The sequence below is a fragment of the Ictalurus furcatus genome, chromosome 20 (genome assembly GCF_023375685.1).
Source record: "Ictalurus furcatus strain D&B chromosome 20, Billie_1.0, whole genome shotgun sequence".
NCBI classification, from domain to species: Eukaryota; Metazoa; Chordata; class Actinopteri; order Siluriformes; family Ictaluridae; genus Ictalurus; species Ictalurus furcatus.
In genome coordinates, this window is record NC_071274.1 from 18,549,500 (window position 1) to 18,567,482 (window position 17,983).

At 40.0% G+C, this 17,983-nt stretch overlaps 1 protein-coding gene across 1 annotated transcript in view; it reads right to left on the reverse strand.

Moving 5' to 3' along the window:
• Nucleotides 1-17,983, reverse strand: part of LOC128624037 (protein unc-13 homolog A) — a 45,152-nt gene that overhangs the window by 1,884 nt on the left and 25,285 nt on the right. The window contains exons 22-39 of the mRNA XM_053651316.1: nucleotides 17,783-17,936; nucleotides 17,353-17,421; nucleotides 17,168-17,257; nucleotides 15,376-15,510; nucleotides 13,982-14,109; nucleotides 12,583-12,668; nucleotides 12,178-12,304; nucleotides 11,167-11,263; nucleotides 10,263-10,406; nucleotides 10,014-10,091; nucleotides 9,561-9,638; nucleotides 7,167-7,255; nucleotides 6,747-6,896; nucleotides 6,081-6,204; nucleotides 4,724-4,780; nucleotides 4,512-4,592; nucleotides 4,269-4,416; nucleotides 2,162-2,218 (exon numbers count right to left, since the gene is read on the reverse strand). Coding sequence (XP_053507291.1) covers nucleotides 2,162-2,218; nucleotides 4,269-4,416; nucleotides 4,512-4,592; nucleotides 4,724-4,780; nucleotides 6,081-6,204; nucleotides 6,747-6,896; nucleotides 7,167-7,255; nucleotides 9,561-9,638; nucleotides 10,014-10,091; nucleotides 10,263-10,406; nucleotides 11,167-11,263; nucleotides 12,178-12,304; nucleotides 12,583-12,668; nucleotides 13,982-14,109; nucleotides 15,376-15,510; nucleotides 17,168-17,257; nucleotides 17,353-17,421; nucleotides 17,783-17,936 — 1,892 coding nt within the window. The remainder of the gene's footprint in view (nucleotides 1-2,161; nucleotides 2,219-4,268; nucleotides 4,417-4,511; nucleotides 4,593-4,723; nucleotides 4,781-6,080; nucleotides 6,205-6,746; nucleotides 6,897-7,166; nucleotides 7,256-9,560; nucleotides 9,639-10,013; nucleotides 10,092-10,262; nucleotides 10,407-11,166; nucleotides 11,264-12,177; nucleotides 12,305-12,582; nucleotides 12,669-13,981; nucleotides 14,110-15,375; nucleotides 15,511-17,167; nucleotides 17,258-17,352; nucleotides 17,422-17,782; nucleotides 17,937-17,983) is intronic.

Genomic DNA, 17,983 nt, shown 5'->3' on the forward strand with positions numbered 1-17,983 from the left:
AAAACATATTCAGGGGGAAAGTGGGGATGACTCCAGGGGATGACTCTATGAGTATGAAAATTGTGCAGCGGTAGGGGCCCAAGAATTGAAAACCTCTCTGGAAAATCCAAATTGCTGAATGCGACAGGCATTGTATTTTATTACATCATAAAATACAAGAGCCAATCATGTGCTGATATGCAAATGAATCCCATGAAACACCGGTTTACCAGGAGTTTACCAATTTAGGAGCAATTTAGGTATCCCAAACAAATCATCTTATATCTGCAATATTATGACAAAATTGTCCAAGAAAGTATTGCAGTCAGGCCACACTTCCTAGATAAAAATCAACAACAAAGCACTAATGAAGCTTTTGAAATCCAGGTCTTGTATGGTGTCACTTTGTTTTGTGAAATGTGATCACATCACGAGCTCCATATCTTCCTGACTCAGCCTTGACCTACGATATGGTCTCCTTAGAATCTAAATGAAAAACATTAACTGCTAATGAAACACCTCTATGGCACCCTGTGCCATATGGGGTGTCCCCTCGCCTCTTGCCCCATGTCCCCTGAGATAGGCTTGAGGTTTCCCACGACCCTGTGTAGGATAAGCGGAACAGTAAATGGATGAATGGATGGAAGGAAACACCTATGTGCTGTATTTTAATCCACTAGATGGTGCTGTAGTCCTTTGCTCATGACCTCATGCCACTTTTAAAAGCCTTATTAAAGCCTGATTGGCACCCTGTCCAGGGTGTACCTGGCCTTGTGCCCGATGCTCTCTGGGATAGGCTCCAGGTTTCCCTGTGACCCTGAAGGAAGGATAAGCGGTATAGAAGATGGATGGATGGATGGATTAAAGGCTGAATACTGTATGATGCCGACAGATAGACTCGAGCACACTCTAGATACTCTAGTCACAATGACTACTCATTTTTAGGGACTTTCTTTGGTCATCTTGATGAATTATGTTGGACAGCAAAGCTGACACTTCACTTCCATCTGCTGATTAAAGTGCTGTAATGACCGAATCACATAATTGCAATTAAGTAATCCACTAAAGAAAAGCACACCCATATAACAGTGAAGTGAAGGTTCTGTGTTAGCAGTAAACGCTCACACTCACTATGAAGAGATCAATACAATCCTTCTCCTGCATTAATGGTAATGGAAAGTGAGCAGTCTGAACATGTGCCAGGTTTTATGCTAGTCTGTGACCTCCGCTGCCTTTTCAACACCTGCTCTCCATTAGAGCTCATTCTCACCAAATATATGAGACACACAAAGGATTTATACGCCTTTTTCACCAACACATTTGCAGTGCAGCACAGCTTTATGATAACAGGTCCACTTTTCCTGTAATGTTTAAAATTGCCACTAGACCTATAAACATCATATCACTTTAAAGATATCTTTTAAACAAATTCTGATTCACAATATTACCACACACTGGATCTGGGCAGTTTCTTCATTTTCCAGCTTCTATTTACATTTTTTCCAGCCCTGAAATTAGCACCACCCTCATGTGGTATAGAGTTTCTCAGCTCTACACTTTCCCATATTTTATTGAATTCACTCACAGGAAGCAGTGGACCAAATCGTTCCATAATGTAATGTGTAAAAAATAACGACTGTGGAGAATTTTACAAATTGTACTTCTGTACAAACATATCAACATTTAGCCATAGACAGCAATTACATTACAAAGTTCTGTTAGCAGTAGCAATGTAGCCTATTATTTTCTTCCTCAAACAACTGTCTACGTATTTAAATGACTTAAAATTAGTTGTTGTCATAACACTAAAATGACATGGCCCCCCCCAAACATCTGATGGTGCCAACCCTGATGTTGCTGGTTAGGACCAGCTGAAAAGTGTGACCCGCTTCTTGATTATACTCTTGGAACAAAGGATAGTTCTAGAAATAGTTCTAGGTCTTTAATGGAATTAGACTTCTTGGAACTTTTAGTGAAAGAGAAAGCCTTGATGGAAAGTTTATACACAGACTTTTTTTGAGGTTGAGGGAAAAAAACACTAATACCCACTTACTAATGATAACCTCACATGCGTATGTGAATATGCAAACTGTTCGTTTGCATATACGAATATGAATATTTGATTAAAATCATGCCCATGCAGGGAGCAGCTCTCTGTGTTCAGAGACCTGTACACACGTACCCTTCTCTGGGTACACATCCTCACTAGGAGTGCACCTCACCCCTTTACCTCCATGAACTAGTAGAGTGGAAGAGAACAAGAGAAACGGAGAGAGAGAGAGAGAGAGAGAGAGAGAGAGAGAGAGAGAGAGAGAGAGAGATTGAGAACAAATACTAATGGAAACACATTAGCATCTGAACAAGATGTTGACATTTGAACATAAAAGATGTTGACAGCAATACAAAAGCCAGACAGTTTGCAATAGACATACAGTGAAAGACGTAGTGAGCATATTATACAACAACAGAGAGAGAAATAGACAGAGACAGATGAAAGCTAAAGGCACAAAGAGAAAGAGAAAGGAGACAGACTAAAAATAGGAAGAGAGTAGAACAAATAATGGGGAGTGTTTATAGGAGTTTAATGACAAAAAGGTGTTTAAAAAAATACAGCATGTATGAATTCATTTCAATTAATATTTTAACTGTTGAAATGTTTACATATAAAGAGACTTCTTTCTGACTTCAGTCCCCCCCCCCCTTTTATTAGGATTGATTTTATTATATTTATTATATTTAGAATATACAGTCGGGTCCATAAGTATTTGGACGGTGACACAATTTTCACAATTTTGTCTCTGTACACCACCACAATGGATGTGAAATGAAGCAGTCAAGATGTTATTGCAGTGTACACTTTCAGCTTTCATTCAGAAATATTGCATTAACCATCATTTTTTCAGAGTCTCTCCATTTTCACAGGTTCTAACATAAATATAAGAATAATTAGCATAAATATAAGGATTATTTGTAATACTTGGAAGCAAATCCTTTGCAGTTAATGACTGCTTGAAATCTGGAACCCATGGACATCACCAAAAGCTGAATTTCCTCCCTTGAGATACTTTGCCAGGCCTTTACTGCAGCTGCCTTTAGTTTCTGCTTGTTTGTGGGTCTTTCTGCCTTCGGTTTTGTCTTCAGTAAGTGAAAAGCAAGCTCAGTTGGGATGAGATCAGGTGACTGACTCGGCCATTTAAGAATATTTAATTTCTTTCTCTTAAGAAACTCTTGGGTTGCTTTCACAGAATGTTTTGGGTCATTACCATCTGTACTATGAAGCCCGTCCTATCAGTTTTGCAGCGTTTGACTGAATCTGAGCAGAAAGTATAGCTCTAAATGCTACAGAATTCATCCTGCAACTTCTATCAGCAGTCACATCATCAATAAACTCCAGTGACCCAGTTCCACTGGCAGCCATAGATGCCCATGGCATAACACTACCTCCACCATGTTTGACAGATAATGTGTTCTTTCTAAGCTGGTTTTTCTGTTCTTGAATGTTACAGGTGGTTTGCATCTTGAGGTAAACCCACTGTATTAACCTTCATGAAGGTATTTCATAATTGTAGACTTTGACCTACGTAGATACACAAACGTACCTCCTCCAAAGTGTTCTTGACTTGGCTAGATGTTGTGAAGGGGTTTTTCTTCACCAAGGAAAGAATTCTGCGATCATCCACTTTAGTTGTCTTCCGTGGTCTTCCAGGCCTTTCGGTGTTGCTGAGCTCACCAGTGCATTCCTTCTTTATATGTATCAGATTGTTGACTTGGCCACTTCTAAAGATTCTGCTATCTCTCTGATAGGTCTGTTTTGTTTTGTTCAGCCTAATGATTGCCTCCTTCACTTGTATCCACACCTCTTTGGACTGCATATTGAGAGTTCCCCTGAACAGCTACCAAATGTAAATTCAATGCTTGGAATCAACTCCAGACCTTTTATCTTATTAATTTGTCATGAAATAATGAGAAAACAGGCCATACCTGGCCATGAAACTGCTTATCAGTCAGTTGTCCAATTATTTTTGAGCCTGTGCAATGCAGTATTTTTGCTAAACCCCTTGAATTAAAGCTGAAAGTCTACACTTCAATCACATATTGATTGCTTCATTTCAAATCCGTTGTGGTGATGTACAGAGGAAAAATGACGAAAATTGTGTCACTGTCCAAATACTTATGGACCTAACTGTAAATTATTTTTTGTGAGCGAGTTTAACAGTGAAGTGCTCTGTGTGTGTGTGTGTGTGTGTGTGTGTGTGTGTGTGTGTGTGTGTGTGTGTACAGTGCTGTACCCTGATTGTGCTGTGACTGGACGAATTTGCGGATGAGTTTGTCCGTGGCTTGTGTGTAGAGTGAAAGTGCGTAGCGCAGAGACTGCAGGTCTGGGCTTTTCTCCAAAAATGTCTTCTTCAGGCCCACACCACCAGCATGGAAGTATTGCTGTTACACACACACACACACACACATCTTCATTACATTACCTCATAGTGAATACACATATGAGTGTGGTCTGAGTGTGGAATCTGTGTTCTTACCTTTATGGTGTCCAGTGCCAGCTCAATAACTGCACACTGTTTGGGGGTGAGTGCCTTGGCTTCCTCTCGCACCATGTGCTCCTAAAAAAATCATTATTGAGTCAATCAACAGCTGCGTCCTAGTTTATCGATCCAGATGTTTCATAATAATGTCTTTTCATTACACTTGTTTGTTAATTGTTGTGTTATTTACACAATTGTTGAATGTCTACCTTTAGCTTGGAGAGCTGGCCCAGCTCTTTAGCAGCGCTGAAGATGAGCTGTGTGCCCTGAAAAAGAGGACTAGGTTATCATACTTACACACTTTCACTGGATGGATTTCTCTCTCTGACCAATACACCCAAACCCTCTCTCACACACTCACACACTCCCAGAGACCACACTCTCTCCGCCCCTGTCTGGGTCTATTATTAGTTCTAAATTGCATTAGACAAGAAACCTATCTCCTCTTTTAGTGATTAAATACAGGAGGCAGCACAAGTTGTTTTCCGGTTTCTGCCCACAGGATCATGTTTTTGTTTGTCGTCTAGTAACAGTGCAATATAATCTCTCAACTGTTCTGTCTCTCAGCAGGATGGAGCTCATTACTAGCATACACGATCAGCTAGTTTGAAGACTCAAGTGATGACTCAATTGAGGACGCAAGAAGCCTCAAGTGATGCCTCAATTGAAGAATCAAGTGATGCCTCAAATGGAGACTCAACTGTCAACACAAGTGATGACTCCAGAGAAACCGCAAGTGATGCCTCAAATGAAGACTCAAGTGATGACTCAAATGAAGACTCAAGTGATGACTCAACTGACTCGAGAAACCTCAAGTGATGACTCAAATGATGACTCAAGAAGCCTCGAGTGATGCCTCAAATGAAGCCTCTACTGTCAACACAAGTGATGACTCCAGAGACACCACAGGTGATGACTCCAGAGACACCTCAATTGATGCCTCAAATGAAGCCTCAAGTGATGCCTCAAATGAAGACTCAGATGATGCCTCAAATGAAGACTCAGGTGATGCCTCAAATGATGACTCAAGAGAAGCCTCAAATGAAGACTCAGCTGTCAACACAAGTGATGACTCTAGAGACACCTCAAGTGATGCCTCAAATGAAGACTCAAGTGATGACTCAAGAAATCTCAAGTGATGCCTCAAATGAAAACAAAAGTGACGCCTCAAATGAAGACTCAACTGTCAACACAAGTGATGACTCCAGAGACACCTCAAGTGATGCCTCAAATGAAGACTCAAGTGATGAATCAAGAGAAGCATCAAGCGATGCCTCAAATGAAGACTCGAGTGATGACTCAAGTGGCAACTCAAGAGAAACCTCAAGTGTAGACTCAAGAGAAGACTCAAGGGACAATTCTGTAATAATTCTGTTTAACTAATTAATATTTGTAGTATTTCAGCTCCACTCTGTTCACAACTCCTGGTTATCCCATTAAAAAGGGAAACCGAATCTTTAAGTATGGTACGAGTCACTTGGCAACAGAAATAACAAAACATGGGATTGTTCCCATATTATGTCGCACTGCACTGTCTGGTGGAAAAGCCCTATTAGGGACACTCACTGTTTGGTCAGTAAGTGGGGGAAGAACGATGGTTTTCTCCATAGTGTTCATGACCAACTTCCACAGCTCCTTGAGGACCCGTTTCAGCACTGTCTTCTCACAGATCTTTGCAAACAATGTCAAACTAAAAGAAAGAGAGAAACGAGAGAGAGGACGAATATATATATATTACATTTTTCCCATTTGAACCAAATTCAATTGCATTTCTGAGACCTGAAGCAAAAACACTCTGATGCTCCATACAAAATACCCAACATAATCCCAGACAACCTAGTATTCCATTACTACTGCATTTCTATATAATTTTACTCAAAATCACTCCCTACAATACACAGCACTTATATAACAATCAACACAATAATCCTAAACACTCATTTTTCTGCAATTTTGTTGGGTCATCATAAATAACTGTAGTATACCCACTAGCTGTGACTGGCTCAGACTAGGTTTCCTCCATGATATAAACCACTGGCTACATTATCATTTAACTTGGTGGAGTACGAATCATGCAAGCTTGATTTTTGGCAAACTTCCCCACCACTTTTTGTATTTGTTAATGCTTTACAGCTTCGTGTAGGTTTTTCCTGACTAACATAAACTACTAGCTTCATAGCACCACAACTATTAACAAAGTTTCTGGAAATGAGAATGAAGTGTGTGTCTCACTTGCTGTCCAGGAATTCCATGATGGGCTGAAGCACGTTGTCAGCGTCCTGTGCGAGGCTGCCATTTCCATTAGCAGGAACGTTAGCGCCCTTTACCTGGCTCAGGATGTCGCCCATCTGTTTCACATTCTGCTCAATGTGAGGCTGGAAACTACAACACACAATCGTACACACACATACACACACAAATACAAACACAAAACTCAGTCACTGTACAATGTTGTTTGGTCATAACCATGACAACTAGAACAAATAACAATTAATTATTATTTATTAATTATTGGAATAAATATATATGATACAGCGCTTCAAACATAGAAGAAAAATACAAGTTGCTACAGCTAAGTGCAAAAGTTTGTACACCCTTACAAATGACATTTATAGCAACATTTGATGCCTTAGGTTAGCATGGCTAACCCACCTGACCGCAAAGATCCTGCTCAGGTCGTCCATCACGTTGTTCAGTTTGACCTGCAGCTCCTTCAGGAAGTCACTGGCCTCCACGTTCAGCTGCAGAGCAAACCATACACGGATGAATCCCGTGAAAACCACTGCCATTAAGATAAGCCTCATGATGCATTAACAAATCGGGCATAGAAGTCAGGCAGTTTCCTTAATATTCCGGATATCATCGGGTTTAAATAAGCAAAAATAGTCAATTAGTTGTGAAAGAATTAGAAATGTTTATCCATTTTATGCTACATAGTGAAAAATGTATTACCTAATATACATTCAACACAATATGTGTTATTCTGCGATGATAACAATTATATTCACAGTAAAAGCATACACAAGGATTTGTCTTTGTTCCACATGAATATATATATATATATATTTTTATGATGGAAGAGTTTGCGGTTTCTCGGTACCATGACAAGCTGCATTTTTTGGTTTATTAACTCCAAAAATAAGAGAAAATTGAGGTTGGTGAGGGACTTACTGCTAGTGATGGCAAGATCACGGATGTTCTACAACATGAAACAAAACTATAATGGATAAAAAGTATGTGGAAAAAGACATCACTCTTTAATAAATAAAATTTTCGCTGGCAAATTGCTGTGGTATAAGAGGAATAAACCTCTTCAGGATGTTGTGCTTTTGGAAAATTATCAATAATCAAGCATCATACCACCCCATCATTGATTTTTCCCCCCTTAAATAGTCCTACTCATTAAGTAACTTTTCCTGAGTATAGTATGTGACATGCTTCAAACGTAGTTTATTTTAATATGCATATAATAAACTGTTAGGAAAAAGTTCCTGCGATTGCTCAGAGATTGTGTAATAGTCCGTAAACATTTTTTGCAGGCTGGTAAAGAGGACTGGGGCGGTAAATGGTCTGTCATGCAGTAATTACACAGGGTAACAGGTGGATGAGAGGCCTCGCTGCAGAGGAGGGAATGACTAAGAGCTTCTCAAAGAGACAGCATGAGTGGGAGTTTTTACCGTAGGGTGACTCAGGAACGAGGGCACGATCGATGAATGAGAATGCGAGAGAGGTTGGTAAACGACAGAAAGATTTAATTGATGACCAGGAAATTGGAGTGATGACGAAAGAAGAGATAAATCTGAATCTAGCAGAACAGACGGGCCAACCTCTGAAAGGCAGCAGACCTCTGGTAAAAGTCTTCTATAGGAACAACTTCTTATACTAAACACAGTGAACGAGTACAAGGACAGTTAGGGCCCTTTGCTTCACTAAGAGCAATTTAGCTAAACAAAATGAATCATAGAGGCAATCTTGCATATCACAGACATTGTGTAACTGATCATTCCTCAGGAAATACAGCTTTAGTACAATGGCTGAGATCAAGTAAACTCAATGCTATATGATAGGACTTGAGAAGGACTGGATGAGGGGAACGATAGCTGTAGACAATTTGATATATATCCTAAATTATGATGTATAACTTTGAACATGGTGTTGCTGTTGGTGCTAGATGGGTTGGCTTGACTATTTAAGAAACTGCTGATCTCTTGGGATTTTGACAGACAACAGTCTCTGGAGTTTACTCAGAATGGTGCGATCCAGTGAGCGGCTATTCTGCAAGTGGAAACACCTTGTTGATGAGAGAGGTCAGAAGAGAATGGCCAGACAGGTTCAAGCTCACCGGAATGCTTTGGGAACTCAAATAAGCACTCTTTACAATCGTGGTGAGCAGAAAAGCATCTCAGAACACACAATACAGATGGGCTACAACAGCAGAAAACCACATTGGATTCCACTCCTGTCAGCCAAGAACATTAATCTGAGGCTACAGTGGGCACAGGCTCCAGGGCTGGACAGTTGAAAACTGGAAAAACGTTGCCTGGTCTGAAGAATCTCACATTTGTTTTTAGAAACCTTGCCAGAAAGGTTCACAGGGCATCTGATTGAGACTAGTTGTGTGCATGAGGACTTGGATCATACAAACAAATACTCAACAAAAAGAGTCGCTTGAGCAAGATATATGAGGGCTATGTGAATAATATCCTAACTGAGAGATATGAAGATTATGAGAATGACATGAGGACTGAGAAGTGTGTGTAGGGCTATATTGAGATCATGAGGCTTTAAGTTCTACTTGTGTTCTATATAAGAGTCACATGAAGGCTAAATGAGAGTAAAAGAGTTATTCTTGGTTCAGGAATATTACTGGGGATCTTTGAGGACTGAGAAGCATATGAAAAGAATATGAGAGTTTGAAAAACTATATAATAACTATATGAAGGCTTGATATGAAATTTGTATGCTATGTAAAGGCATTATGAAAGATTGGAATGTTGTATGAGAACTATAAGGACTCTCTATATTCAGTGATGGATAAGGACTCACGTCTTTGCCTCCCATGGCCTCAAACATCTTCTCCAACTGCACCCGGAGCTGCTGGATGTTATTAATGATGATGCAAGGCTGATCAAAAGAAACAGAAGATGTTAACGATTTAAGTCGTTCAAAGACGAATGAAAACACACAAACAAAATCGCTAGGGCTGTACTGAAATAACTCTAACCTCTTAAACACACAGATTTGGAGTCAATCAAAGTTTCATTTAGCTGCAGGACCTGAATGGTGTGTGTGTGTGTCTAGTGGGAACAATTTGTCTCAGTCCCAGCAGTGCATTCAGCTAATTACTTCATCCCCATTCGATTAAACATATGGATACCTATTCCAGACTTGAGCACAGTTACACCACATTTCCCTGAAATTGCACAAAGTGCGTGCGCGCACGCACGCACGCACGCACACACACACACACACACAAATACAAACAGTAATAACACGTACCACTTTCTCCTTATTGCAGTGGTTGGGAAAATCCTTGGCAATGATGTCAGCATAAGACAGAAGTACAGTCCCAATAGTCTGTTTACATAAAATAAAATAAAAAAAAGAAAGGTGACAGAGATGGAAATTAACTGATTGCAAGCAAACAGCAATTCATCAGCTAGACACAATTCAAGTAAATACAATATTCTTAGAAATACAACAGCAGGACAGTCACACTCTAGTGTATAAGAACGTATTAAAAAGCACCTTGGCAAATCTCTTCATATAGTTGCCAACAATCTGAGGGTCAGGACACTCCAGTTTCCGGATAATCTCAAAACTCTGATTCAGCTGAGAGAAAACGTCAACCACCGAGCAGGAGAACAGGGCATGCTCTGACGTCTGCTGGAACTGTGTGTGTGTGAGAGAGAGAGACAGAGGGACCACAAGAGTAGAAACACCTTGAGAGGGAGAGTCAAGGTAATCGTAATACTGCTTGGATCTACGAAAAGGAATGAATTGTAACTTGTAAGGATCAGGAAGTCACAAATCACACACAACAAAGCATTTTATGCAATCTTTATAATAATAATTCTTATAATAAGTAAGGAATAAACCACAGCAGAGCTGACTTGTTGATGGTTTTCCAATAACAGCATGTCCTGAAGTGTTTTATTCCTCTTATACCACAACAATGTCCAAAGTTCCTGCTATCACTTATGTTGTAGCAGCTATAAACAGTCGCTCCCTTACTTTAATAGGAAGGATTAAGTAATAAGACAAAAAGGCAGTTTGTTATCAAGAAAACCACAAATTGCAACGTCAAGCTTGAATACTTTACAGTGGCAGAAAACAAGTTTACCTCACAACTTGAACTCTGACTGTTACAAAGCAGTGACACTGGAAACTCCTTCTGGAAATTGCTAAATAAACTTCTCACAGAAAACTTCACCATGTCAACAATTATACATTTGTCTTAGACTAAACAATATCGCATTAGAATGAGCGCATTCATATCTCTGCCGTGCCACTGACGCTACTATCAGAGTTGCTGTTATGGACAATTAATCACCTTCTGAATTCAAGATTTCGGCAGTGCTGTGGTTTAATCTAAAATACCAAACTAACATAAGTATAGAGAGTATAAGCATTTTTTTTTTTTGATATTTACCCCGTCCTTTGCATCCCTCACCAGGGCACCATTCAAGAAGTCCTTGGACACTTCCTCATTTTCATCCAACCAAAGGATCACAAATGGTTCAAACCACCTATTAAAGACAGCACATATCCAGATAGGCTGAGATTATTAATACTGACTAAACCAAATGATAACCAGGACATATACAAGTTAAACCAAAGACTCATAGATTTGACTCACAACTTGAATTTGTGAACAATTGCACAACTGCAGTCTTATCAGGGAGAAAACAATGCGTTACTTTACAAAGATTACATTTTTAAAGATTTCATTTAATTGGTTCTTTATAATCCATCATACAGTGTGATAGTTAGCAGGTGTTGCTACTGAGGAACGTAGCTACATTAAGCTCACAACATGAGGAAAAAACCTTGAGAGGAACCAGACACAACATGGAACCCAGCGATACAGCACGTTTGTTTCTTGCTGCCATTGTACCAGTGCACGCTATAGAGCTAATATCGTGAATCAGGCTTGCCACGTTTCAGCAAAAGCCCACCTACATCTCATAAAACACACAAACAAACCTGAAACTTTGCTTCTATTCTATTGATAATGTTTATAGAGCAACCATGGGGCAGCGTGGTTCCTGTCTCACTGGACCTCTATTGCTTGGCTCTACTGGAGCTCTATCTTATTGCAGTTCACATTTTTGACCACTAGGTGCAATAATAATACAATAAATCTATAGTATATGCATGCAAGAAAAGTATTTAATATTTCAACAGAATTTAAAATGTATGGAGTTGTGAATTAGGACTTTATGAAGATTAACATTTGTGGACAAGTTGAAGTTTCTCCACCTGCCCCTATTGACCAGTCGCCACTGAGTTAACTATTATATACAGACTTGTTGTAAGGGTTTTTTGATCCAGAGGGTAGATTTCTAACAGGACTCTCAGCACTGCTCAACTTCTCTCTATTCTATCAGACACTATTTCAGCTCGTATCCACAGTGCATAAGTAGGTTTTAACCGTACTTACGTAGGGTACTCGGGCACGCAGCCTTTGAAGCATGGCAGCTCTTTGCAGTACTCGTTGTATAGCCACTTGACTTTGAAGTGAAGGTTCATGTAATCTGCGCTCTTACACAGCCGGTGCTTCTCGTGCTCTACAGACACAGACAGCATCAGTCTACCAGGAGCTGTGTGACAGATTGTACTTATAGCAAGGACATGCTCAGGAAGAGCACGGAGATAAAGAGAGCACAGATGGAGAGTCAGCTCTGGTCTACTTCATCAGTACGAGTTAAAAGCTGCCATGAAAAGTTCTGAAATTCTCCCTAAGGTTTTCCCTGCTGGATCTGTTCAAAGCCATTAACTTTTTGTCATCTTCTCTGCACATTTGTATCATGTAGATGTGAATGAAGAATACTGCAGAGATCCTCACCCTCCATGGCATACTTCATATCCTGAGCGAACATGTTCCACATAACCTCAGCGCTGATCTTCCCAACGTTCAGCTCCTGAGGAAACCTGCACAGAGAGTGCTTATGGGTAGTGTAGTCTATTTGCAACCGGCCTCATAAATAATGAACAGACATATTGTCAGACCTGCTGTTACAAAAAAAGCAATCAACATCTTCTGACCAATCAGAAATGAGAATTCAACAGCACTGTGGTATAATACCTTAAAGGGCCCGGTGTAAATGCTCATAAGTAGTTGTAGTTACATGCACAATACATAAAAAAGTTTGTGGCTTCATAATGTAGGTTACATAACGTATTTTCCATCCATCCGTCCATCTATCCATTTTCTGTACCACTTATCTTACACAGGGTGGCAGGGAGCCTGGAGCCTATCCCAGGAAACTTGGGGCACAAGGTGGAGGACTCCCTGGACAGGGTGCCAATCCATCGCAGGGCACAATCGCACACACATTCACACACTATGGACAGTTTGGAAATGCCAATCAGCCTACAACGCATGTCTTTGGACTTGGGGTGGAAATCAGAATACCCAGAGGAAACCCCCGAAGCACGGGGAGAACATGCAAACTCCACTCATGAGGGCAGAGATGGGAATAGAACCCCCAACCCTGGGGGACTGCTCCCGTACCACCAGGGTTGCCATTGTGCCCCCCACATAATGTATTATAATAAATTAAAATATAATATAACAGCACTGTGGCAACAAATTATATAAATCCAGTATTCCTAATGCAACATAAAAATATTTAAACATATTATATAGCATCCATAATATCTCATAATGCCTGGCATAAGCCTCTAAAAATGCTCAGGTAAGAACTTAGGTTGTAACACATCATAACAAAACATGTTGTCATAACGCTGTTATATAGTGCTGTATAGTGCATTACAGCCTGAGTGGCTACAATGTTCTTATGAACAATTAGTATTTGCTGTGCATGTTGACCTTACGAAGTCGTAAGCTCATGTTTTACAACACGTTATGCATATAAGTACAACTACCTACTGCATGAGCATACAGGCTTATTATTTATTATAAAAGTATTGTTTATGCTACATAACACTGTATTAAAGTATATAAGATGCTTTATGAATACAGGGTTCAACAAATGCTGTAATGTAGTATAAAGCAAGCTCAGGTATTATATTTTACAACTTTAGCTTCTCACATTGGACTGCATATTGTTTATAAATGTATAGAACACATAATAGATGTAATTTCAGTACTAATACCATATGAAGCATTAAAAGTGCTTTTTATAGGCTTTAAGTGAAGTGAGAAAATCATGCCAATGTGCACACGCACACACACACACACACACACACACACACACACACACACACACACACACACTCACTGGTTGAGGCAGAGTGTGTAAGAGTTCTTGTCCTCTTCTATAATGGAAACGATAAGGGTAATGAGTTTGGACCAGAAGTCCAGGTTCTTGATGCTGGGGCCCTGCTCGTCTGGAGGAACACTCTTAGACTGAGGACAGATAGAAAACACACACACACACACACACACACACACACACATACACACACACTGCTATTTATGGCAGTTTAGCTTACATAATGTTAAAAAAAAACCCCTTCCTGTAGAGGTTGAAGGAGATGAGAGAAAAAGAGAGCAGAGTAAAGGAAAGAGCACCGTGGCCCACTGAAGCGCTCTGTTCTCTAACAACCACGCCATCTCCGGTGTGATCAATATTTCATCTTAAAAAGGAACGTCCATTAGAGAGGTGATCACTGTTCACTGCCTCCTGCTCCTGAATAACAAGAAAAATGCCTGGGGCTGAATCACCGTGACATCCCGAGCATGAAGCTGGTGAAAAATGACTTTCGGTTCCGGTGAGGAGGTGAGAACAGAGAAGAAGCGTGGAGAGAGACACTTTATTACACACCTCAATTCAACATATAAAACATCCAGTGCTGATGCATTTAATAATTAATGTCATGCAGTGTCTACGTTGAGCTTGACTATTCCCAGAGGCCAAAAAAAAAAGGAATTTCTGCCTGTTTTTGGGGGTGCCTGTGTTCAACAATGAATTTATTAGTGATGTCACACTCCACAGTAGTGCTTAATGGCTGATATGAAAGTAGACATTCAGGACTTTAAGAATTTGCAATCTAGCCTACTAGATTTAAATATTATCACTTTATTGTGGCAGTGACATTGTATACAGTGGTTTACTATCAAACAAGCTTTAGTTTTTAGTGCTGTCTGTTTTATCTCTGTACCAATGTTATTGCAGAGAGGTGTGAATTGTTCGCCCAGCAGGGGGCTCACACCCTCCCCTTTCCCATCGCCCTACTCACTAACACACTGCTCACTAAAAACACAGTCACACTATACTCTACATACAGAAACCCAACAGTGTCCTGACTAATCTTATAACAGTCTTGTGGCGATAAAATTATTATATAAAATAATTTCATTTGTTTAGACTGAAAATGTCCGCCGGCAGAATGGAACACCAGTGTACTGTGAGAAAGGGTTCATTTTTGTGAAACTAAGAGAAGGGTAAATCTCATGCTTTCTCTTAAACCTTAACAAAGATTATGGCCACTCATTTTACACAGAAATGAAACTAATGCAATGCATGAACTGGAAAGTCACCAATTACTCATACTATGTTCTTCAGATTCTGCCTACAAGACCAACATTAGCCAGTTGGGAAGTAACTTTAGGTTTGCTGGGGCTTAAATGTATATAATAATGTACTATGCAAGCACACACACATCTACTTACCGCATCTGTCTGATATTCCCGACTGTAGAGCTCATGGCAGTTGTTGAAGATGTACTCATATGTAGAGTTCAGACAGGCCTTCACGCAATCCTTAACCACCTGACTGGCTCGAGGAGGACTTTGCAGCTCTTGGACCTACACACATACATATATACACACATCATCCACACAAAGACGTACAAACAATTGCATCAATGAATCTCCTTGGCAGCAAGAGCTAGAATCCCATTTGGTGTGTCAGCAGGGGTGTAACTGTTTCTACAGCGCTGTAAAAAACAGGGTTGCAATCGAACAGCAGGAGGTTTAACGGGACAATCATCAGAGTGAGTGTTTCCCTAACACGGTCCAACCCAGATAGCAAATGAGCGATGAAGCATGTTTGACACTTTCATCTGGCCCACATACAGTACAGGCACTGATGAACTCATCCGAATCTTTGCCAGGACGCAGTCACAACTCAACCTAGATGAGGCTGTGTGTATGGTTGTGATATGGACAACAAATGATCATTTAGCCACGTTCAGGCTGAAAGTGAAATGTCACACAAGTTTTACGTTGCATTTGAGCCATTATTGTCCCATATTTCAAGTCTGAAAAAAACATAAATGTAGCAGGTTACACTTGGGTAGCACATTACACTCATCACTGCCAAAACAGGGCTCAGTTTAAGAGGTGATGCAAAAGGTTGACGCTCATATTATCCCCTTGTAACACGGCTGTCTACTTTTTTTTCTATACTGTTTAGACCAATGTCAATATTTAATATTATTATTATCAGTATTTCAATTCCATTTACATTTAAGTAAGGAGTAAAACAAAACAGGCATGTTGTTATAGGAAAATAAATAATCAAATTTTAATAAAATAAATATTTTTTTATTAAAAAGCAACACGTCTTACTTTTAATCCATTTACAGTTATGATTAATGTTGTCAAACGTCTGCGAAACAAGTTAGTTCCTATTATCACTTATATAATAGCAGCTATAAACAGTGATTCTCTCACTATCTCTTCAAGGTAAAAGGTCAAATAATACAAAAAATGCAGCTTGTTACTGAGAAACTGTCAAGCACAAAGTCCTTGCTATCAAAAAATGCCAAATAAACTGATCAGTGGTTATACGTTTTTCTTAGTTAAATAACAATGCGTCACTATGAGCCGTTGCTATAGAAACAATAACGCATTAGAAAGAGCAAATTAATAGAAACTCGTGAAATGACTTGGAGCCTGTTTAAAGCTGTTAAAGCTGCTTCTGACCAATCGGAATCGAGAATTCAATAGCACTGTGGTATATGTGTTTTTTTGTGGATATATAAAGAGTTCCCCACATCAAACCAACACATTACAATCAGCGTAAAGCATGTGTGCCTCTGCCAAAAAAATATGCACATCTTTCATCAGTAATGCAATGGAGCATTAATAATATGCAGGTCAACCTTTCGAAATGGGAAATCAAACACTACATAAAGGCTCTGAGTAAAGAAACACAAGCAGCTTTTGTCCAGGGGAAGATATGTGGAGTAAATTTGAAACTAATTTGAGATCATCTTGATATTTAATTATGCTATTTAAATAATGACACTAAAATATTAGGAGTATATTATATTAGTAGCTAGATAACTAATCTGATATGGGCCTTTCCTTCACAGCTAGATTCCCCACTAAATATGCACTAAATATTAACTGCATTTACAGTTGTGGGGCAGACATTTAACTGTTTCAGTCTTATTGAGGTTTTTTTTTTTTAATACAAGACTTCCATCATGTGTGAGCGTGTAGGTGCAACACAAACCTTCATCCTGAAGAAGGTGATGCTAGTGAGTAGATCCACAGTTGACTTTAGATCCTGCAGACGCTCAGGACTGCTAGCAGGGAAATTATTCTGCAAGACATATGGAGTGTGTATCACACGCCTGGCTCGAGAGTGTAACTGAGGGTTAATGAGTGTGTAAATGAGCGTGTATTGTGCGTCAGTACCCTGTACATAGAAAGGTCGATTCTCAGAGAGTTATGGAGTTGGTCCAGTAGCTTCACAAACCTCTCTTTCTGCAGGACATACACACACACACACATACACACACAAACTTTTACAAAATAGTTCACACCAGGTGGCAGACATTGAGCATTCACGTAAAGAATTTTTCATTAATACACATTAATAATTGTGAGAGATAGCATCCATGTCAATCAAAGCGACACTAGCCAATCATGTGTATCTTAGATACAGTGCTTTCCTCCAAGTCCGATGTAACAGGAGCAGCAGATGTGGCTGGCTGGATTCATGTGTTACTCTCAGCCTCCCCGTTGGTAGCAGGTGTATCATGGGGAGAGCAGGCTGGTGGGTTGCAATTAGCAGGGGACCATATTGGGGAGAAAAGGGGGGGTTAATGATCTAAGGTAAACGCACCCCGAAGTTGGAGGCGGCGAAGCGGTCTGAGGCGGAGACATTGTTGGAGGACTGCGTTGTGTGGGCGTAGTAAGCATTGATGTTGGCCAGCAGGGTGCTCATCACAGCTGGCACACCAGGACACATGTACTTAGATGACAAACATGCAAAGTGCCTGGAAACAGCACACACACACACACACACACACACACACACACACGA